General features: G+C 39.2%; 1 protein-coding gene across 1 annotated transcript in view; it reads right to left on the reverse strand.

Moving 5' to 3' along the window:
• The window catches only part of LOC136862876 (small G protein signaling modulator 3 homolog), a 312,577-nt gene that overhangs the window by 28,196 nt on the left and 259,758 nt on the right, over positions 1-24,623 (reverse strand). The window contains exons 13-15 of the mRNA XM_067139149.2: positions 24,344-24,454; positions 17,606-17,773; positions 1,501-1,643 (exon numbers count right to left, since the gene is read on the reverse strand). Coding sequence (XP_066995250.1) covers positions 1,501-1,643; positions 17,606-17,773; positions 24,344-24,454 — 422 coding nt within the window. The remainder of the gene's footprint in view (positions 1-1,500; positions 1,644-17,605; positions 17,774-24,343; positions 24,455-24,623) is intronic.

A 24,623-nucleotide genomic window follows, 5' to 3' on the forward strand; every position in this document is an offset into this window, starting at 1 on the left:
ACTTTGCGCAATTAGAGTAGCGGCGAAGGATATATGCAAATAAAAACGAGATTAATTTTTGTGTGTTAACAGTGTAGAAAAGAGAACCATTTGTTGTTATGCTATCAAGCGATGTCCATTGGCATGAAAATGTCATAAGATACTGACATGTAGAATATATTATTATTATTATTATTATTATTTATTATTATTCAATAATGTTCTTGACTTTACGTTCCATTACTACTTTTACGGTTTTCTGAGTCGCCAAGGTGCCGGAATTTAGTCCAGCAGTTCTTTAACGTGCCAGTAAATCTACCGACACGAGGCTGATGTAGGCCTACTTGAGCACCTTCAATTACCATCGGTCTGAGCCAGGATTGAACTTGTCAAGTTTATTATTGTTGTTGTAGTAGTAGTTAGTACTATGATGTCATTAAATTCTATTTTAATTGTTACCTCTAATTTATTTATTTCTAGTGCAAACTATTGCCAGTACTAATAACGAGAAAACGATGCACTGAATAATATTAATGTTAATAAGGTTATTGGCTTTACGTCCCAAACCACTTGTACGTTTTTCGGAGATGCCGAGGTTTCGGAATTTAGTCCAGCAGGAGTTCTTTTACATACCAGTAAATCTACCGGCATGAGGGTGACGTACTTTAGCACCGTCAAATACCACCGGACTGAGCCAGGATCGAACCTGCCAAGTTGGGATCAGAAAGCCAGGGCCTCAACCGTCTGAGCCACTCATCCGGGCAGGTATTGAATAAATCACAATCTTACTTACAAAAGTTAATAAGCAGTTAACTTATTTTATTTATTAAAGGAAAACAGTGGCTTAAAATCAATTCATCCCTCATTCATCGTAACCTGACGTTCAAGTAGTTCTCCTTGGAGCATCAATGTCAAGAAGAAAAGTAAGTAGATTATACGCGAACCACAGGTTTCCTCTCAATGGAGAAACACATTTTCTGAATTCTTCTAAGCTCTTGGTGGAAAGGTGAACGTAATTATCTAATTTCTTCAGTTCCTGGACACAGTCGTTATAATTATCTGAGGACCATTTTAACGTATCCTGTCGTAATGCTATTGTTTTTATAATCACTCAAAGTTACATTCCATAATTCCAGAGCATTGTGGTAATCCTTAATTAAATTCACAGTGTTTTCAATAGCCCACTTCATCTTGTCGCACAGAAATTGTAGCACCGATCCACACACTGTTGGATCCCGGGTGACACCGTTTGACAAGCATATTTTTGAGGCATGCGGCTCCAGAGAGTGTTCGACAGATGGCAACATGTCTCAGACCACACAGCCGCACGCCACATGTCGTGCCGTGTTTCCTAAAATTGAAGGTCGACTGCAGCATGCGTCGTCGCATGCTCCATGTCGCCCAAATGTTGCCTCACTGGAATCCCACCTTTAGTTAACTTCTCTGTTTGTAACTTATGATTAAATAACAAAGAAACAAAATCTAACAAATGAGAATTATCACATTTTATTCAAAACACACCTCTTCTGGGGTAAGTACTTTTCCATCTTCATCTAGACGGTACGTTTTGCACAGAACTAAACGGCTGTACACTGAATTAAAATCCTTTTCAACCTCCTTTGTTGCAGCTTCTTCGATGAATAACCAGGGGTGACATGGTCCACCTATACAGATGAAAATTTACAGAATGAGTAACATGTATTTAGTAATGTTATCTTTGAGAACTTGAAGAATCACTAAAATAAACTTTATTTCTATGATGAAGGAAAAGAAACAGAAAATGACACACACCGTACTGAAAGGAAGATTTCAGGAAAATGAAATAAAATGGAAATAAAGGAGTTAACATGACTGGAGTCATAACTCATTATATAATGGATGGTCAAATGGAATACTTGGAAGACAGAAGCTAAATAATATAAATTTCAGTCAACAATGCTCCTTAAATTTGAGGTTTAGGCTATTTACACAAATCACCAGTAAGCTGCTGAATCCTATTAAGCACATTAATACACTTCCCGGACTTCTTTTTCTCTTTTCTTTGTTAGTGTATATATGATGATCCATGGCAATATTACAGTGGTCAATGCTAGTCTGAATGATCACCATTTCTGTGAACTGGCACATAATTAAAATACTGTATTATAAGAATTTTATTCAAAATATAGTTAGATTTTGCATATGAAATGGAACACACACAAAAAAATAGTGTACCTGCTTTTGGAACAAAGGTACAGCCCATTTGCATATCTGTCATAGAACTTCCTACAGAACAAGAGGATGTACAAAAGTACCTGATAATCTGGTTACGCGTACCTTTTCCTTAGAATATGTACCATATATATATATATAACACACAGTCATATCCTATACAGAGTGTTCCTAAACATGTAGGAAGTAATCAGGCGGTGGTTTACACCCCAAAACAACACAAAAGGTCCTTGTCAACATATGCCCAATAGCCGATCATTTACGAGTTACAGACTTTCCAATTCTGCATGGGAAGTGCCTTATATGGCACATCCGATGTCAAGTAGCTGTCGCTATGTTGGTATACCAGCAGTGATACTGCATTCTAATCCAAGAAGTCCTCAAATTGTCCATCATACACCTGAATGCATACCTGAACATGCCGCCGAACTGATTGTCGGACACCTTAGAACACTCCAGACATTGCATATATTTTCGATGGCAACCTTGTTCCATACGCTGTTGAAGTACTTCAACGTCCATAACACCATGCCTGACTTCAAACTTCATCCTAAATATGAACTATCCCCCCACTTCAGCTAATAACTAAAACAGTTGTAGGGCATATGTTTACTGGGATATTTTGTGTTGTTTTGGGGTGCACTATCCACCCCTTCTACCAAGATTACTTTCCACATGTTTGGGAACACCCTGAACATTTACTACTTGAATATTTAACCAGGCATTTTACTTAACTGTATATCTGCTCTTATCAGACTGTCACCATTGTTTGAACATCTGATAATGATGGATGACTATAACAGAAGTCTTCTAGATTTATTTCCTTCCAATCACTACTTACTATGGGATTTGAACAACAACGAATAACCCTGGCAGAGTACAGCAGAACCCAAGTAATCCTAACTAACTGGGGCAGTGGTCTGTTTTGATTCATAAATGTTTATATTATCCAGCAACAAATTGAAACAAATAAACAACATCTAATGTAATGACTCTTCTAGATCTATGAATGCCATGTACGTGAGCTTGTTTTTTTCCTTAATTCGATCCTCCAAGGTTTGACATAAAGTCAGGATTGCTTCACATGTTCCTACATTGCTTCTGAAGTCAAACTGATCTTCTCCCAACTCAGCTTCAAGTTGTCTATCCATTCTTTAAATAATATGAGTTAAAAATTTGCAGGTGTGAGATACTAAACTAACAGTGTGGAAGTTTTCATTCTTGTCAGCACATGCTTTCTTGGGAATAGGTATAACAACATTCTGTCTAAAATCAGACGGCACTTCTCCTGTATCATACATCTTACGCATTAAATGCAATTTAAGGGAGTCAGTAATTATGAGGGAACATGATCAATTCAAGGTGTCTTGTTCCTATTTAGGTCTCTCAAAGCTGTGTTGAATTCTGACCTCAAAATTGGGTCTCCCATTTCATCAGCACCAACAGCCTGTTCCTGTTCCACTTCTAGAACCTTATCATCTACTTCTTTCCTTTGATACAATTGTATTATATGTTCCTGCCATCTTTCTGCCTTATCTTCCTTCTCTACAAGTGGTCTTCTATCTGAGCTCTTAACGTTCACACTCCTAGTTTTCCTTTCTCCAAAGGTTTCCTTGATTTTGCTATATGCAGCATCTACCTCTCCCATAACCATACAACATTCAACATCTTTGCACTTCTTTTTCAACCAATTTTCGTTTTTTTTTGTTGTTTTTGTTTTGTTTGTTTAAAATTTGCTTTACATCACACTGACACAGATAGGTCTTATAGAAATGATGGGATAGGAAAGGGCTAGGAGTGAGAAAGAAGTGGTCGTGGCCTTAAACACTAGAAAGATGGAATGACTCGCACCACCTAGAAAGACGGTGAGGTAAAAAATGACTGTTGAGTGATATATAAGTTTTATTATATTATTTATGAATACAGACGTGGGGATATATTTTCTGCAATGAAAATAAATATTAATGATCTTCCTGATTGAATATTATATTAAATATTATGTTCTAAACCGTACAGTCATAACAAAAATTCAGTTTTAAATGGATGTCAATTCTACTAAAAATCGCAATCAGATAACATATGGATACAAAATTAAAGTCTCTTGCCTGATTAGTTTTCTATTTTCATGAACATATGTATCCATACTATGCACATCCTTCAATGGCCTGAAGAGCATGCGATGAAGTACAGTATGTCTGTGAAAGAATGTATCGTCAACCTCAAAGCTTACAGACATTCTACACAGGTGACTATCATTTTCTCTTTTCCAACACATCTCTTGTAATAAAGTTTTCACCTCCGGCTGGAACCTCCCTTCTTTCCCGATTTATTTCACCAAGAAGACTAGTTCCCTGGCATGTAAGCTTTCCAACTAGCCACAGTGATGTAAAAAAACTGCTGCAAGTAACATTCATACCCTTGTTTATGAAAGGGGCCATTAACTTTTCAACAATATAATCACCCAAATGCACATTTTCAGGGCGTTGTTCATCCCTTCCTAGATAAGGTAAAACATTCAAGATGTATTTTGATTCTTCATCAATGGCCATCCAGAATGTCTGCTTATATTTGTAGGGCTTGGAAAATAGGAATCAAGAAGTAAAAAAGAAAGCAAGAGTCAGTTTTTGCAGAAGTGAATGTTGTGGTATATGAGTGGTTCAAGTGTGCTGGAGTGAAGAAACTATTTGAGTGGGCTAATGTTGAAAGAAAAAGCTCGAGAAATCGCAAATAATCCAGAAATTGAGAATTTTGTAACTAGCAATGGGTGACTAGATTGTTTTATAAAATGTCACAATGTTACTTTCAAAACAGTCAGTGTAGACGGTCTGTAAATGAAGTAGCAGATTGGAAAGATAAGTTAACAGTCATCTTGAAGAGTTACGAACTGAAAGATATTTTGAATGTTGGTGGGACTGGCCTGTTCTTGAGGGCTATCCTGAAGAAGTTGCTAACTTGGCCTAATGAAAGTTTCAAACATGGGGAAATGATAAAAGAAAGAATCACCATCATGTTTTGTTGAACGAAAAGGAAATCCCTCTAATAATCGGTAAATCCTTGAGACCCAGGTGCTTTAAAAACATGGGCTTAAACGTTCTTGGTGTTAAATGGCGTGAAAATAAAAAGCCATGGATGACGTCAGCAGTATTCGAGAATTGGCTCTTAGCTGTGAATTCTAAGATGAAGGCCAGGAACTGTCATGTGATCTTGATGCTAGATAATGCTACGTGTCATCCAGAAATACAGCTTTCAAATGCAAAACTTTTTGTTCCTACCACCCAGTACCACTTCTCATTTCAGCCATTGGATCATGAAATCATTCAAGCAATCAAATTAGGTTATCGCAAGAGGGTTTTACAGTCGTTAGTGACACGCAGATCCAGGTAAAAATCCCTGACCTAGCCAGGAATCGAACCCAGGGTAAGAGGCAGGAATGCTATGCATACACCACTGGGCACACTCCATAATCTTCAAAATTTACCAAATTATTTTTTGTGACATCCGGTTTCTGCTCTTTTTTTTTTTTACGAATTATTCAATGATGGCACCATAACAGGATGAAGGCGAGTCTCTCTTCATGGTTTTTAACATATCTTTCTCTATGTCTGTGCCTGACACATTTTGTTGCGATCACACATTATCACAATGCTACATAAAACTACTAAATTAACTTTCTCACTCCGTACCATTTGTCGCCTCCCAAGATGAAAGCCCTTAAGGCTATTATCGATCAAATGCTTGCTGATGGTTTAATACGTCCTTCTAAATCTGCGTACTCTTCTCCCATATTTCTGGTCCCTAAACCACAGGATGGTTTTCGGCCTGTAACTGACTATAAAATGTTGAATAAGAGAGTTGTGCTTCAATCCGTTCTTCTTCATGACTTACACTCTTGTTTCTCTTGCTTTGCCAATGCCAAAATTTTTACCACTTTCGATTTGAATCAGGCGTATTATCAGATACCTCTTGCTGAGGAATCCAAGCATCTCACGGCTTTTGCCACTGACTGGAACCTCTATGAATTTCAAAGAGTACCATTTGTACTGGCCACAGGAGCTGCGGTCTTCACTCGGTTGCTGGATATCATTTTGTCAGACATTAAATTCAAATAGGTTTATAATTATTTGGACGATTTAGTTATATTTAGTGAAACATTTGAAGAGCACCTTGTTCATTTCAATGAAGTCCTTGAAAGACTCTGTAAAGCAGGACTGACCCTTAAGGCTCGCAAGGTTACTTTTGCGCAGCCCCAGATGTCCTTCTTAGGACATATTGTGTCTGAAAAAGGTGTCTCGACTGACCAATTTCGTACTGCAGCGAATCAAAATTTCCCAACCCCTAAAGATGTCAAGGCTGTAGCTAGGTTCATTGGCATGGTCAATTTCTTCCGTAAATTCATCCCCAATTTTGCTGAAAGAGCAGCTCCATTAAACGCTTTGAGGAGGAAAGATGCTAAAATTGAATGGGGTGATGCTCAACTTGAAGCTCTCTATGATTTGAAATCTGCCTTATGTAACACTCCTGTGCTGGCGATGCCAGTTTTTTCTAAACGTTTCATTCTCCAGACTGATGCCTCATCTACTGGTATATCTGGTGTGCTCCTTCAGGAATTTGAAGATGGACGTCGTCCTATTTCTTATGCTTCCCATAGTCTCAATCCTGCCGAACATAATTATTCGATCTATTAATTAGAAGCCTTAGCTGTTGTTTTCTCTCGATAAAGATTTAGAATGTACCTCGAACACCTCCCATTTGATCTTGAAACCGATAATCAGGTGCTGAGTTGGGTACTGGCTACACCAAGAAGGACCGGTCGTCTTGCGCGATGAGCAGTACGCATCTCCGCTTTTCAATTTGAAGCTCGTCACATTCGTGGAACTCAAAATGTTGTTGCTGACAGTCTCAGTAGGATGTTCTACCCTGGCAGTTCTGATCCTCAGTCAGAGCCTGCAGATCCCTCTCCTGAACAAGTTTCGGCCTTTGTTAATGTAGTTTTGACCAATTCCCCATTCCTTTTCAAAGATATTTCTAAACATCAGGAGGACGACCTTGAATTGAAGGCTATTATCGACAGGATTAAGTCTGGTGAGCATGTCAAACCCTATGTCATTAATAATGGTGTCCTGCTCATGGTCGCAGAGACCCAAAAATTGTTGTTTCAGCTAATTTAGTTCCTGCTCTTTTCAAATATTTCCATGAATATTCGCAGCACCTTGGTGTGTTCAAGACTAGAGAGAAAATCCGTAAGCATTTCATTTGGAAATTCACAGATGGTGAAATCTGCACCATGGTCAAATCTTGTAAAACCTGTAATATTAGTAAACCTGCTCCTAATACCTGACTAGGTCTGTTGTCACCTGAGCAAGCTTCTCGCCCGATGGAGAGACTGTTTACAGATTATATTGGTCCTTCTCCGCGATCACGGACCGGCCATCATTTCATACTTGTGTGTGTTGATGCGTTCTCGAGTTTTACATGGCAGTTTCCTACTCGCATGGCTAATGCTAGTACTACTATTTCTTGCTTAAAACAGAACTTTGCTTCATTTGGACCCTGTCAATTTTTGGTAAGTGACGCTAGAGCTTTTACATCTGTGCAATTCCGTAATTCCTATCTATTTCTCATGTGACTACCACCCCTTATTATCCCAGGCCTAATTATGCTGAAAGAGTCAATCGAAATTTAAGATCTGCTCTTATTGCCTACCATTCTTCTGACCACTCTAAGTGGGATTCATCATTTAATTGGTTATCATTTGCTTTCAACACTGCCGTTCATGAAAGTCATTACCAAACTCCTGCTTCATCGATGCTAGCGTTCACCCCCAATTCTCCACTCTCTAATCTGTGGTCTATTAACGATCTTCTACCTGATGTTGCAAATCCAGAAACGATCCATGCTGCTTGACACAGTGCGCATAAGAATTTGAAAATATATTACGCTAAAGTTCAACGTAACTATAATCATGGGCGAAGACTGCACAATCTGTCTGTGGGTGACCAGGTTTATGTAAAGACTTGTACTATGAGTAGTGCTGCGTACCATGTCATTAGTAAGTTGGCCCCCAGATTTCGAGGTCCCTGCACAATATTGAAATTTTTAACCCCTGTGTCATTGTTAGTCAGCAATCCTGAAAAGAAAAGGATCAGTCGAGTCTATTTGTTGCAAGTCAAGATCCCCTAGTTATGAGATGATGCTTTAGAAACTGTTAGTTACTTAACGAAACTTAGTTGTAAGCAAATTGTGGGGTACATATCCAACCGGATACATTGGCAAGTTTAGAGGTTATTTAAGATTTTAGTGTAATAAGAATGGTTGTTTGAGATCATGTTAGGTATAATTTAGTATGTCCCGTAGGTTAAGATTTTCCTTCATTGTCATAACTAGGGATCCCTTATAAAAATTTCCGGTATTGAGGTAAACTCCAGTAAACTTTCCTAATTTTGTTTGGTCTGTTATGTTTGGTAAATTTTTACAAATGCTTGCCCTGGAGGGGGCTTGGAGTTCCCAAAGATATTTGGGGCAAGGGTATCCTCCTCGCACGGAATATTAACAGTTCCTGTTATATAGTAATAGTCGTATAAAAAACAAAAAAACAGAAAAACCACCCTTCAGTATACGTTTCTCAAAGGACTCTTCTGCATAGCCGAGGCTATGGCTTTTCCTGTATTACTTCTGCTGCGGATTGATCTCTGTTCCAGTGATCACGATAACCTGGTCCAGACAGGGAACCTGTTGTGCCTGTTGGAAGGGGCACTATGAATTCCTGACCTGTTTGTATCCAACCTGGGAGTGCGGTGTCGCAGAATTCCTTGTGGTGGCAGTTGCCCAGTACTGCGCCATGTCTTACTACATGTTCACTGTGAGTTCACTATTCAAGTGAACTAAATGAAGCTTCATTGGAGACCCTGGTGGGACTGAAAAGGGAAACCGTGTTGGCAGGCGGCCGATGTCAGCGATCCTATGGACAGCAATACCTGTGATCAAGCTTAGGAAATTCTGCTTCCAAGATGCTCTTAGTAAAAGTTGCATCAAGATGTGGGTGACATGTGTTGGTATCAGTGTGTTTTCACAAAATTCAGACCTCCAGTTAAAACATCAATTTAATGTAAAGTGTTTTAAAAATTTATTATCGAGCAGAGCTCGAGATTCGGCGGTGGAGGATGTCGCCGGTGGTGAGAAATCAATAACGTGGATGGAAACTAAGGAACTCTAAAACATTTTTTGAAGAATTCAATAATTATTTTTTTTTGTTGCTGTAAATTTCTGTAAATTTTTATGTGTTTTATATGTTGTGAAATTTTGTGGATTTAAAGAATTTTCAGGACTCACAGAAAAGACAATTATATTTATTTAATAATGGAGTGTTAAAAGAAAAAGAGACATTGATTGGGGTTTTGGAGATCTCCAGTAGTGTACATGTTGTAACCCATATTTGTATCACCCTGTAGTTGCCAGGTGGAGGCTTCGATCAAGAAATCACTGGATTTCACAATCAAAACCTCTAGAATATGTTTCTCACATTACCATATATGGTGCTGTAATCCTATTGGCAAAAATAACGATAAATTGTATTGGTGAAACTTCGGGCTGATTGGCTATTTGAGTGTTTATCAATTTCCGGCCTTTGGCTACTCTGTAGTAGCGGGGCTCTGATCCGCATCTTTGGTTTTCGTACGTCTTAACGATCAGATGCACCTAGTAAGGTGGTCCGCTCAGTGGCTCCAGTCATCCCGGGGTAAACATATTTTCTTTTCTCAAATGTTAAATTAAAATGTAAATTCATTTGTTCGGAGTTTACCTTAGACCTTGGTTTTCACCGTTTTGGTTTTGTAATGCCTTAGTTCGTCAGCTAGGCATATTCTTTGTTTTGGAGGCAATTCCTTTTATTAACCTTTTGTGTAAATGTAAATTTTAATTTTTCCATTCGGGTTGCCTCCAGTAATGCCACGTCAATTTAGTGTACACCTGTTGAGCTATGCGTCCCTCGCTGATGTGTATTAGGAGAGGACTGCACCTCTAAAGGCCTCTGCGCTAAATTCAGATTTCCGTTGTTACTTTCTTGTAAACTCTTTTCTATTTGTCTTGTAAGATGGTTGTAATTATGTCATATCCCCTGTTAAATTTTCCTTGTAAATTTAATTGTCGAAGTTATGCTCACCTTCTTAAATGTAATTGTAATATTGTGTTGATATTTGATTTTCTGAAGAACCACCGATAGGAACCTCGTGGTTCGATTTAACCTTTTTCTGAATTGATAATGTTATCCTTTTAATTGGTGTTTTTATACCTTGTTAAAATTCTTTATTGTGAGTAAATCAGACTAAAGGGTTAATGCTCTCACGTTTCTTTCCCTACAACATCATGTAAGATCTCGTCCTCTGTAGGGTTTCCCGGCCTGCTTCCCATACATCCTTTCTCTAGTTGTCATGTTGGTGACCCTGCGTAGCCATGTGTATGCTGTCGAGATTTAAAATGATTTTCCTTGTGTATCATCGGCTGACGTTGTTCCTTCAGGTTTGTTATTTTTGGATTATTACATCATTACTTGTTTTATATGTACCTTGTATTATGTGCACTACCTTCTGTAAAAGGGGGGGTTACTGATTGATTGATTGATTGATTGATTGATTGATTGACCGACCCTTCATTAGCTCCTCAACTGAGGTTAGTGACAAAAAGGGCAACCGGCTGTTAAAATATGACATGCCATACAATTTAATCTCACCTCATCCCCAACCCCATGTCAGGAAACGGGTCTAAGTGGTAGACATACATCTTATGAATAAAAACGAGTCCCATAGGGGTACACAATATCACTGCAATTATTTTATCATTCAGCCACTAATGTCCATATACAACTTTTCTCTACAAAATAGTGAGATCTCTGCTATATGGAGTATGACCTCTGTATGCTTTTTACAAAGACCTTCATATTTTGCCAATAGTAGCTAAAGGACTCAAAATACGGAATTCAATGACCACAAAATTCTTGCAAAATCCTTGCAAAAGCAAGTTTATAGTTTTACACAGAATACAAACCACAGGGACAAGAGTCTTTATTTCAAAGTTCCACATCCATTGTTCATTACACAAGCTATGCCCCCTAGGTGAGAAGCTAGTGACATCACCACTTGGCTATCATGCCCCTCCTATCGTTATTTCACACCTGCAACGTTCTAAATGAATGGATGGATCTGTACAATCTTCAGCTTGTGTACAATGCTAAAGATCCAGGAACATTCCGATCTGTTAGGTGGTTAAAGGATTATTCCCCTGATCTGTGCATCGTATCTAAATCTGGAAATAACGATATGACACAACGAAAAGTCATCAAGTCTTTCCCACACAGCCAACATAGGCCAGTCATTATTTATTATGGTACAGAAATTCCACTAGTAACCTCCATCCCACAACCTCGATGGAATTTTCAACTTGCAAACTGGGAACTGTTTCAGAAAGGTCTTGATAACACCGTTCAGTGGATTCCCCCAATTCCATCCAATTATGAACGATTTATGCGTGCTATTAAAGTTAATGCCAAAAACTATATTCCACGTGGGTTTCGGAAGGAATACATCCCCGGATGGTCTCAAGAATGCAATGATTTGTATGTTAAATATCAAGAATCTCACGATGATACAACAGCTGATGACCTTTTGAGAGCTCTCAATAAGAACAGAAGAGAAAAATGGCATAAAACAGTGGCAGAACTTAACTTTAGACATTCTAGTCGCAAAGCCTGGAACCTTATAAGAAAACTTTGTACAGATCCAAGGCTGTCAAGCACAGTCCCACATGTGAATGCCAATGCTGTTGCATCCAGACTAATGAAGAATTCGAAAGCTAAAATTGACAAGGCACATACACGAATCGTGAGAAATGAATTGTACATAAAGAGATCCAATCTAACACCACATCCTGACTACTCAGGTGACTTCAGCATTGAGGAACTTGATATAGCCTTGAATATGCTAAAGGTAAATAAAGCTGTTGGCTTTGATGGTGTATATCCAGAGTTTCTTAAAGCCATAGGACCTAAAACAAAATTGTGGCTCATTGAATTCTTCAATGAAATTCTACGAACTGGAAGATTACTAAAGCTTTTCAAGCAGGCTAAGATAATTGCCATCCTGAAACCAGGCAAAGACGGAACCGATGCTTCTCACTACCGGCCAGTATCGCTACTCAGCATGACCTATAAGCTACTAGAAAGGCTTATTCTAAATCGTATTCAAGAGGCCATTGATCAAACCATCCCTGTTGAACAAGGTGGCTTTAGGAAACATTGGAGCTGCTGCGACCAGGTTTTAACATTGACAACTCTAGTTGAAGCTGGATTTCAACGAGGTCCTCTGATCAGCTGCAGTTTTTGTGGACCTTACAGCAGCTTATGACACTATGTGGAGGGATGGCTTGATGTCGAAGTTTACTGAAATCATCCCACGTCAAAAGCTGGCATTTCTAGTGAACAACATGCTCTCTGACAGACGCTTTAAGGTGTTTCTGAACGGACAATCTAGCAGATGGAGAACTCTAAACAATGGCCTACCTCAGGGATCAGTTCTGGCCCCCATTCTGTTTAACTTGTATATTCATGATATGCCAGACACTGACTCATTGAAAATCCAGTATGCAGATGACCTAGTATTAGTCTTCCAGAGTAAAGGTCTTATGCACTGTGAGAATGTACTGACAAGTGATCTGACGAAATTGAATGACTACTTCCATAAATGGAGACTTCAACCTAACCCAAATAAAACTGAGGTTACTGCATTCCATCTAAATAATAAGGAAGCCCATAGGAAGCTACATGTGACTTTCGACGGAACCGAAGTACCGCATAACTACAATCCCAAATATCTAGGAATCACTCTGGATCAGTCCTTGACATTTAAACAACAGTGCATCATGTTATCTAAGAAATTTGGCTCCAGAGTGAATCTACTCCGCAAGATTGCCGGAAGTAGCTGGGGTGCGGACGCCAATACCCTACGCACTGCTGCACTCGCTCTTGTGTATTCTGCTGGTGAATACTGTGCTCCTGTATGGCAAAACAGCATTCACACAACAAAGATTGATGTCCAGCTTAATGAAGCCATGAGAGTGATCACTGGTACTGTCAGATCTACTCCCATTCAGTGGTTACCTGTCTTAGCTAATATTGCCCCGCCAGATCTAAGGAGGAAAGCAGCTAGGGTAAACTTGCTCAAGAAGATCTCTTCTCATAAGAACTCTCCCTTGTACGATGCCCTACAACACCCACCAACAACTCGTCTGAAATCACGCAAACCACCCTGGACTGATTTTAAAAGTATCAGTTCTTTCGACATGACCTCTGAGTGGCGACAGCGTTGGCATGAACATCCACCCAACAACGCTCACTTGGTTCAACATCCAACAAAGAAGGTTGAAGGATTCCAACTGCCGCGTCAAACCTGGTCGAAGCTGAACCGAATTAGGACGGGTCAAGGGAGGTGTTGCTACATATTGAAGAAATGGGGTTTCCATTCGTCTGCTGACTGCGACTGTGGAGCGGAGGAGCAGACAATGGAACACATCGTTAAGGAGTGCCCACTTCGAGCATTTAACGGTGATCTGATGCTTCTACATCAAGTGACTCCGAGTGCTCTGGACTGGTTGTCAAATTTGGACATTTCCATTTGATATATTTTTTTTTATGTACTTGTAAAGCCATACGATATATATATACCTGCAATGTTGTTCCGAAGTGCTCCATAGTTATGAGTATGTAACCTCCAAATCTCAAGAACATTCTCCCACAAACTGAACAGTATTAATCCCCATCTGCCATTGGCTCGTTACCATTAGAACATAACCACTTCATGTATCCAGTACAACACACACAAGCAACACCAGTGACAAATTTTGCCTCAAACAAGATTACCATCACATTACCAATCAACTTCAGTTCACACTCTGACCCACTTTCTACACTGGCCTGGATACTAAATCACCATGAATTGGATTTATTTTATTGGACAAGATTAGGCTATCTCTCTTATCCAACCAGATTACTGAATACAAAGTACAGTAGAAGTCCGCTATAGCGAGTACGGCATATAACGAGAACTCCGTTATAGCTACGACATTTTTCTGTCCCTTCAAAATTCCAATGTTAAACTATGTATCGTCCTTCGGTTACAGCGAGAACCCTATCACTGGCGCATCCGTTATTACGAGCGATTAAACGCGCGATTTTTTCCGTTACCGATATTTATGCACCCCAGCGATGATATTGTATGCGATCGATTTCCTTCGGCATCGTTTCCGCGCTATGTGTACTAGCGATTTCTCTCGTCGACATTCGAAGGCAATGTCGGAGTCGATTAATATTATCCATCGACAGCTGTTCCGCAAAGAAAATTCGAAATGCAAGAGAACATATTTTCGTAATAAATGCGTAAATAACGTGTCCGATAACACTTGTTAACTCGTTAAAAATTAAGGCTGACTAAACGACCGCTTAATTTTGAGGCTAAATACTGCAATTAAATAAGAATGGGATACACCTCGAGATATGGCAGAGTGCTTAATTGATTTCAGAGGTTAGTTTATACTTTGTCACGTCTGGTTAAATTACTGAAAGGCTATTATGAAAATTTATAGCGAGAAAGGTATAATATCTCTACTGGCGCTTGAAGCGTGTTTTCATCATACGTATAGTACGGTTAAGTTAGGATACGTGACGCTGTTTGAATAAGAAAACTGAAACGTTGGCAACAAAATGCGATCGATCATCTTCGATACGGTATAGTTTTCTCACTTTGTGCATTTGCGAACTCTCTCGTTGACATTCTAAGGTTCCCACTCCTAGTCCTTTCCTGTCCCATCGTCGCCGTAAGACCTATCTGTGTCGGTGCGACGTAAAGCAAAAAAGACATTCTAAGGCGATGTTGGAGTTGATTAGTAATACCCGACGACTGCTGTTCTCTAAAGAAAATTCGAAATGAAAGAGAATAACAGGTTTTCGTAATAAATGCGAAAATAACGCGGCCGATAGCAGTTGTTAACTCGTTAAAAATAAAGACTGAAGTAAACGATATCTTAATTTAATGTTATATACGGAAATTAAGTAAGATATGGCAGAGTACATCACTGATTTCAGAGGATATTTCATATCTTCTCGCGTCTACTTACGGCTATTTACATGTAAATTTTTCGCGAGGAGGTTATTTCTCTACATGCGTTTCAAATATGTTTTCATGAGAGGCTACATATACGGTTAGGTTAGGTGACGCTGATTGAAGAAGAAAGCTGAGGTGTTTGCCACAGAAATCTCTGGAGTGATGCCGTATTTCTCCGAATCCAAGACTTTTTTTTTTCTCAGAATCTCATGCGAAAACTCAAGGGTTGCTGCATTCGCGGCCTAACAGTAAGTTAATGGATACTACTGGCAACTACCGCGGTAACCACGCTGCTTCTTTTCACACGCGCACAGAACTCGTTGACAATAAACGACCGCCTCTTCACCACACATCGCTAGCCGCGACAACCGGTTGTACAGTGCCTGTGTGTTTCTCAAATCTGCAGAATGGCATCAAAACATGCGAATTCTTAGAAAAGCCATGGCTACTCAGTGGCAGTCATAACGCGTCTACCTGTATTGTAGGCTACTTGACGCTTAGTAAAATTAAGGTTTATAGACAGCAGGAATATTTTCGTGATGGATAGTCGTATTGTAAAGATACGTGGAAAAGGTATTGCCGGCAAAATTTCAACGGGTTCTAGTCGATATTATGCCAATTTTAAGTTAATGTTTATTAAACACTCGGAAATGTAGAATAATTGTACAGCCACAAGAAAATACGGCATAGGCCTAACTAAAGCCAATATTTGGCGTTAGGGTGAAGACAAAGAGCTAAAAAATGCGTACTGAAAAAAAAATGCATTCAGCGGTCCGCAACAAGGAAGCTTTAAAGAAGTCGAAGATTAAATTGTGAGGTATGTGCACGAAAAGCCCAAGGGCGGAATGGCCATACCGTGGCGCAATAAACTCGTTCGTTGACTTTCAACTTTCGCGATTAGGCCTATACATCGCTAGCCGCTGAATTTGGCCGAACCCGACAAACGAGACGTGCGTGTAGCGGTATTATGATGCCAATGTTAAGTTAATGGTCCTTAAACCCGCGGAAATTAAGAATAATTGTGCAGCCGCAAAAAAAAAAAAAAAAAAAAAAAAAAAAAAAAAAAAAAAAAAACCGGCGTGACGAAAGTCAATGTTCGGCGTCTAAAAATGCGTAGGCATTCATATGATTTTACAAACTTCTTTTTGAGCCTGTTTTAAATTTTTTGAAGGAAAAAGTGGGGTTCATCTTGAATTCGGAGAAATACGGTACTATATTTTCTTCAGAATGAAATTAAACATACACTTTCCCATAGTATCGGATTACGAAAAATAACAAACAAGTAAACCGCAGTGTGGATATCATCTGCGGAAACGCAAGTGTTAAACAAACTGATTGCCGTTTCATACCGATTTTAAAGTGCATGAAAGGTTTTCCGACTTTCATACAAAAATCGGATATAACGACAATCCGTTATAGCAAGTCAAATTTTCGCTGTTATGAATTCTCGCTATAACGGACTTCTACTGTACTTTAATTATCTCATTTGCTTTTCTGTCATGCATACTCAAAAGTAGTATAAATACCATATTATTTATAGGCTCAAATGGATGGTTAATTATAGTTGTGATATATTTTCTGGCAGTTCCTCAATTAATACAGTGATAATACACAAAGCATCAGATCAAAAATTATAGTAGCAAAAATTATTTTAAACAAAAGTACAATAATTTCAAAGGAGGGTCATAACTATGGGTTCATGATAATAAAAAAAGGATAAAATATGTTCACAATAGAAAACTGCAAAAAAATAAATAATAGTGCAAAAACACATCAAGAAGAAACCCAGGAGAATCAATTTTACAAAACACACTCCTGTTGAGCACATGATAGCATAACAATGTTTTTTAATGGGTTTACATCATACTAATTTACTTTTATAGTTTTTGGAGATGACAAGGTGCTGAATATATGTCCCACAAGAGTTTTTTTATGCTCTGGTGTACCAGCATAAGGTTAGCGTATACGAACACCTTCAAATACAACCAGGCTGAGATGAGATTGAAGCTGCCATCTGAGTTACTCTAGCCTGGCCATAATGATAGCAATAACTTGAGTAAAAGTACATTCTTTCTGGTAGCTTGGGTTTAGAATCCAGTGGCAGAGTGCAGGGTTTTTTCAGCTGAAAAACTCTGTGGCATCTGGTCCTCGACTCCATCTAGGGTGGCTAATCCAATGATCATAGATAACTGACAGCAGGTGAACAAGTGGAAGAACACAAAATAAATTACATCAATATAACTATAAACACAATATTTAGCTTCACAAACCTAGAAAGTTTGGTCTCTTCATCCCATGTTCTAACACCTGTTTAATGGCAGGACATAACGTTCCTCTTACTAAATCTGTCACAACTTCGGACACACTGTCATCTCCTGCACATGAATACTGTTTGCTGCGTTCATCAAGTAGTTCAACAAATTTGGCTGGAAACCAACCTAAAAAATAATGTAAAATGTTTTAATAAACATGAATACTGGTATGGTACTAATATATGATAAAAGGAAGAAGAGATTATAACAGCTTTGTTTTATATACATTTGCTATATTTTGCTGCTCTTGAGAAGTTAGAATTCTGTGGCTATCTGAGAGAGAGCTCAGAATGTCAATTAATGAAATACTACAATCTTTCTTGGCCATTAGTATCAGCATTTTGCCATTTCTGTATACCAGGTGAATCAACTGCCTTCGGATTTATGCAACCCACAGTTTATAATCTAATATAAAAAGCATCTCCCCTGTCATCCGGTTATAAGTTCCTGTGTATGTATATGGCTCAAAATGTGTATTGGTTGCTGATAATAACAGTAATAAGGATATAATAATGAATGAACATATAGAATCATAAAATGAACATTCCACCTTAATCAGGAACTGCATTGACACTGAAATGTTACAGTACAAGGGCAACTACAAGCAACTTCTCCGTGGCCAAGAGTGTTAATCGGCCAATGTTGAGTCGTGTGATCAAAGGTGCAAACCTGATACTAGTAGAATATTTTTATACATTTACTCCAATCCTACATAACTTACCATAATTAAGACAATAATAATTACGATCACATATCTCATTTGGAATGCACAATTGATTGCAATACAATGTGCGCAGTACAGACGCCTGGGTGATGTTCGGATCATGCGCTATCATTAGTGTGTGGGTTGATCTCAGCTGTATTACATACAGCTTCTTCATTACCACCAGACATCACTGGTACATCCCGAACAAATCCCTAAAGGACATTGTTTCCTGCAGCTCGCTTCAAACCCTTCAAAAGGTATCTGGAGGTGGTAGTCTGTGTCCAGGAAATCGTTCTTGGTATAAGCTGCCTGCTTCTCCTGCTTCTCATGCGTTACATAATACAGTATTATCATGTTTACATACTTATCAACTTACATACAGTGCTTGCCTGTAGAAGAACTAAGACTGAAATTTACAGGCACTACCCAAGCTCTGTCCCATACTTGCATCACTGAAAAGATTTGATATGTAAGTGCAATGTTAAAAATGTACAGACAAATTTTTTTTTTTTTTTTGCTAGGGGCTTTACGTCGCACCGACACAGATAGGTCTTATGGCGACGATGGGATAGGAAAGGCCTAGGAGTTGGAAGGAAGCGGCCGTGGCCTTAATTAAGGTACAGCCCCAGCATTTGCCTGGTGTGAAAATGGGAAACCACGGAAAACCATCTTCAGGGCTGCCGATAGCGGGATTCGAACCTACTATCTCCCGGATGCAAGCTCACAGCCGCGCGCCTCTACGCGCACGGCCAACTCGCCCGGTACAGACAAATTTGCCTTGCTGCAACAACTACAGTGTGTTGAATCATAATCATGCTCCTCTTAAAGCCTGATAATGGTAACCATTCTCAATGAGTGGAGTATGCACGTTTTACTTGAATGAATACATCCAGTATAATCCTGACAGTGGTATACACATTGTGCTTTTTTGAAGTCAGTGTTTAGGTTGTGATATTTATTATGTCTACTTTATTTATTATAACTTTGTTATAAGTATATCTGACACTTCAGGAATGTCAAATCTTCATAAACAATGCCTACTCAAGTACAAAATAAAAATTTAAAAGTCATGAGTAAAGGAGGATTCGAACCCTCCCTGCTCTGAGAAGCCAGGTATATATATGGTGCATAATTTTAAACAGCTATTTAAAGCATGCAGGTTTATGTATTCTTACTCTGTATTCACTAGGAGACCGAAAGTTCTCACTTCAAAAAACTGCTTATGTGTCACAACATTATGGACCTGTTTTAAGCCTTTACTGGACACTCTAACGGTAGTAATTACATGACATAATATCGTGTCTGCTGTATACCATTTAATTTCCATAGTTTACACCATAACTTAAAAAAAAACCTTTGCTATCAATTGTGATGAGATGAGACTGTCCAATAGTAGTGAATAGTACACGTCTGAAATTGGTTGCAACCTATCACTTCTTCTGTGATACTGCTATTTTTTTTTTTTTTTCAAAGAGAAATGGCTGCATGGGCCAATCAGATATGCAGTTCTTCAGCAACAGCTATTTGGGTGGAAACAGTTTGTACAGTACAGTAACATTGCATGAATATGATTAGAGAAGTGAACAATGCTCTACATAAAAAGCTACAGTGCTTTTAAGATGGCCCTAACTTACTTCCTCTTGTTTGGTTTTCACATTGTATGGTAAAGCCTACATTAGACTATATGTACACAACATTGCTGTAAAATATTGCATAAGATACGACTAACAGACATTCAAATCATAGCATGTTGCATATGTTAAAGAATAAAGGCAGCTGATTCACCCGGAACAAATATCTAAATTCTTTGTACAATCAAATATCAGTTGATGGACTTCATGCCTTATTAGTGAGAACTTAATGATACAGAATGACACAAAGGAAAATCATCTTCCTATGTAAATTTTCCTTCTTACTTTACAATTTCCTTTACGTCGCACCGACACAGATAGGCCTTATGGCTAGGGAAGGACTAGGAGTGAGAAGGAAGCAGCTGTGGCCTTAATTAAAGTACAGCCCCAGGATTTGCCTGGTGTGAAAATGGGTAACCACGCAAAACCATCTCCAGGGCTGCCAACAGTGGGGTTCAAACCCACTATCTTCTGGATGTAAGCTTGCAGCTACATGCCCCTAACTGCATGGCCAACTTGCCTAGTTCTTCTTACTTTCAACAAGATACAATTCAGTATCAAAACACCCAATAAACTGCCTGCACGATATAAGAGAGACGTCTGTCTGTCTGTTAGGTCATCGGCCCAGAGGATATTTGGATTATCAAATAGCACCACCTAGCACCACCAAAGGCTATGCAGCTATAGGAAAAAACCAAAAACCAATGGCAGCACCAAAATGAGGCTTACTAGGCAAGATGAGGAGTGAGGTAGTTTGCCATTGCTTTCCTGACTGTGCCAGACGGTGCTATTGTAGCAGGACTGACCTATGAGCAACACCTTTCATAACACTCAGACGCACTGGTCGCGCTCCGAATGTCATTACTCAGCACTACCCATACTCCAGCAGCTTCCATACTGTCACAGCTGCGCGCGGCTGTGAGCTTGCATCCGGGAGATAGTAGGTTCGAATCCCACTATCGGCAGCCCTGAAAATGGTTTTCCGTGGTTTCCCATTTTCACACCAGGCAAATGCTGGGGCTGTACCTTAATTAAGGCCACAGCCGCTTCCTTCCAACTCCTAGGCCTTTCCTATCCCATCGTCGCCATAAGACCTTTCTGTGTCGGTGCGACGTAAAGCCCATAGCAAAAAAAAAAAACTGTCACAGCTATGGATGAGACAACTTTGGTGAAAGCTATACTTTGCTCTGGCCTGTGCCAAGAGATTAATGCAAAAGTACTGCATCCATCAGGAAATGACAGCAGGCTATGTAACAGTGATATGCATTTTAAAATGATGTGCACAACCTTTTCAGCAAGTTTTTCATCTACAATAGATTCCTTTTTTGTTTTGTATCTGCATTAAGCGCGACTGTACTGTAAATTATTAATACGATGATTTACTGTTTTGAACTTTATATAAATACAATCATTTTAGCTTCTAACACTGATATTACTGTCCAAATATGATTATTAATGCAGAAAGTTAGAATAATGGGCCCATATCCGACTCATTGGCTGAACGGTCAGAGTCCTGGCCTTCGGTTCAGAGGGTCCCGGGTTCGATTCCCGGCCGGGTCGGGGATTTTAACCTTAATTGGTTAATTCCAATGGCACGGGGAATGGGTGTATGTGTTGTCTTCATCATCATTTCATCCTCATCTCTGGCGCGCAGGTCGTCTACGGGCGTCAAATAGAATGACCTGCACCTGGTGAGCCGAACCCGTCCTGGGATATCCCGGCACTAAAAGCCATACAACATTTCATTACATTTCATGGGCCCATGACCTAGATGTTAGGCTCCTTTAAACAACAAACATCATCATCATCATCATCATCATCATCAAGTTAGGATATTCAAAAGAACAAAGCTTCCGCACTTGGACACTATGCTCTTTAAGAAGAAAAGGCATTTAAGTTTATGCTCATCACCCTAGAGCGAACTTCTGGATAAGTAACCAGAAAAGAGCATCAGACTGCGAATGGGCAAACGTGTTCAAAATGTCGTGCAACATCTCGGCGGTTCGAGCAGTTCCTGACAGATGTCCTGGCATAATCCACTGCCGTCATCCAAACTGTGAAGAGAAAGAAACTCTTGGTCATATGTTAGGACACTACCACAAAGGAGAAGTGCTAAGGAACACCCGTCATCAAAAAGTGAGAGCAACCTTAGCCTCTGCACTGAGATATTTGAAGTGGAGAGTTTATGAAGAAGTACACTGTATCTCTTCCATGGGGTCCAACAGAAGAACAGATATTGTTGCCATCCACCAGCAAACTCAAACAGCTGTTATTCTTGATACAACCATCCAGTTTGAAAGAGACTTATCCCAGGGCAAGGAAGTTGACCAGGAAAAGAAGATCATTTATGAACCATACACCTTAAATCTGTGTGGGAGACATAACATTTGCCCAGAAAATTGGTCCGTGATGGGTCTGCTATTTGGAAGCAAAGGCAGTGTACCTAAGCATACGTGGGAAATCTTGAAAATGCTTGGAATTCAGCACACAACTTTGGAAAAAATTATAGTGGGCATTTTAAATTTTAAATCATCACTTACACTACTCGTAAATGATAGATCATTTAGCGTTTACTTTCTGTCCAATAATTTGAATATTTTTGGTTATCATCGCCTAAAATGTAAAAATTCAGGATCCTTGTGGTCATTCATGGTTTGTGAACTGAAATCTTTGGAAGAACATACACTGCCTGACAAAAAAGTTAAGCATCCAGAAGGAGTGGTCCAATATTATCCCATTTTGGTATACATGCATACCATTGATGTGTGAGTAAATGAATACATTTATAAGGATCTGTAATGCACAGAACGCCCACCAGAGTGCATTCGTGATTGCCCCGTCCTGTTGTTGATAAGTTGTTACCAGTCAACTGTTGTGAGTCGGACAGTTAAGCGTTTGCACGTCCAACCCCTTATGGCACAGCCCCCTGGGACAGTGTTCCAACAAGATAATGCACGTCCACACACAGCACGTGTGTCTATGGACTGCCTAGAGCATGCTGAGGTCCTCCTGTGGCCAACAAGATCCCAGACGTCTCCATCATTGAACATGTGTGGGATGAAATTGGAAGGGGACTCTGTCCCAGTACCAACCTGCAGAATCTGGAGGTACAGCTGCAACAACTGTGGATGAACTTGCAAGAGAGGATCCAAAGGCTGTTTGACACCATTCAGAACCGCATAAAGGCATGCATTGCAGCCAGAAGGGGTGCGACACCCTACTGACCCGGCACCAACATTCCACCTACAACTGCCAACGACCTTGTCTCTTTCGCCCCATATTGTAATCAGTTCAATAAAGGCACACGGTCTTTCAGCATATGTAGTTTCATTCACTTTCAACCACTCCTTCTGTGTGCGTAACTTTTTTTGTCAGACAGTGTATATGTTAAACCTATGGAAAGGGGCATTAATAAATGATAATGATTTATTTTTCATGTTGTAATTCTAGTTCTGAATGTTCATAAAAAATCTGTATTATCAGCTCACGTCAGTCCTACACAGCATATCTAAATAAGAAGTAAGATACAAATTTAAAGATACTATTTTCTTGAGATTTGATTACAATTAACCTAAGATGAATTTGAACATACTAAATGGTCTAGAGGCCATCTAGGAAATAACTACTAAACATGTGGAATGTTACAATTCAAATATAAAAATATTCCTTATCCATATATGAAATCATGCAATAAGGAATAAAAGTAATAATTCATTAACAACTTCACTTCAAATGACATAAAACATTATATGAAAAGGAATCTTTATACTTATGGAAAAGTAAAAGGCTATTTAACTTTTAAGCAAACTTTGTAAGACACATCTACTATAGCTGGAAATAAGAAGAATGAAGGCTTTGGCAATATGAGAACTCCTTACTTATAGTGCCATATACTGTTACTACATGGCATATAAAGTCCGCCTCTGTAGCGTAACGGTTAGTGTTATTAGATGTCGTCCTCGGGGGCCCGGGTTTGATTCCCGGTACTGCCAGAAATGTAAGTATGGCAGGAGGGCTGGTATGTGGTTGAAATGGTACATGCAGCTCGCCTCCAATGGGGGTGTGCCTGAAAAGAGCTGCACCACCTCGGAACAAGGACACGAGTTTACTTTACTATGGCATATAAAAGGTCCATCAAGTCAAGTCATTATCCACAATTCAGTACATGGAGAGTTGTAGTTGGAAAGTATTTGAAATTTTCTGAACATAGTCTTCCCAGGTCTATAGATTAACAATACCAGTGTCCAGCTTGAGGATAGTCTAATACTTTTCATTGTTCAAGTGAATGTGAGTAAAAAATGGAAATATTTACAATTATATTCAACTGTAGGAACATATAAGGAGGTGTCTGTAACATACCTCGAAGTCCATTCAGCTCACCAACCCAGCAATGCTCATCTTTCTGGCTTATAATAGTAATGATGTCATTCTTGCGGAAACCAAGTTCGTCATCATCGTGGCGTTCAAAATCTGTCCAATACAATGTAATCTGTTAAAAACACTATACAAAAGCACACATATATTATTTAAATTATTAATAGCAAGTGAATCCTAGCTAATGCAGACTTGTTCAAGGAGCCATTCAACCCTGGAAGTTGCCTTAAAGGAGCATCACTAGTTCCATAAAATATAACATCTG

This window comes from Anabrus simplex, chromosome 2, assembly GCF_040414725.1.
Source record: "Anabrus simplex isolate iqAnaSimp1 chromosome 2, ASM4041472v1, whole genome shotgun sequence".
NCBI lineage: Eukaryota > Metazoa > Arthropoda > Insecta > Orthoptera > Tettigoniidae > Anabrus > Anabrus simplex.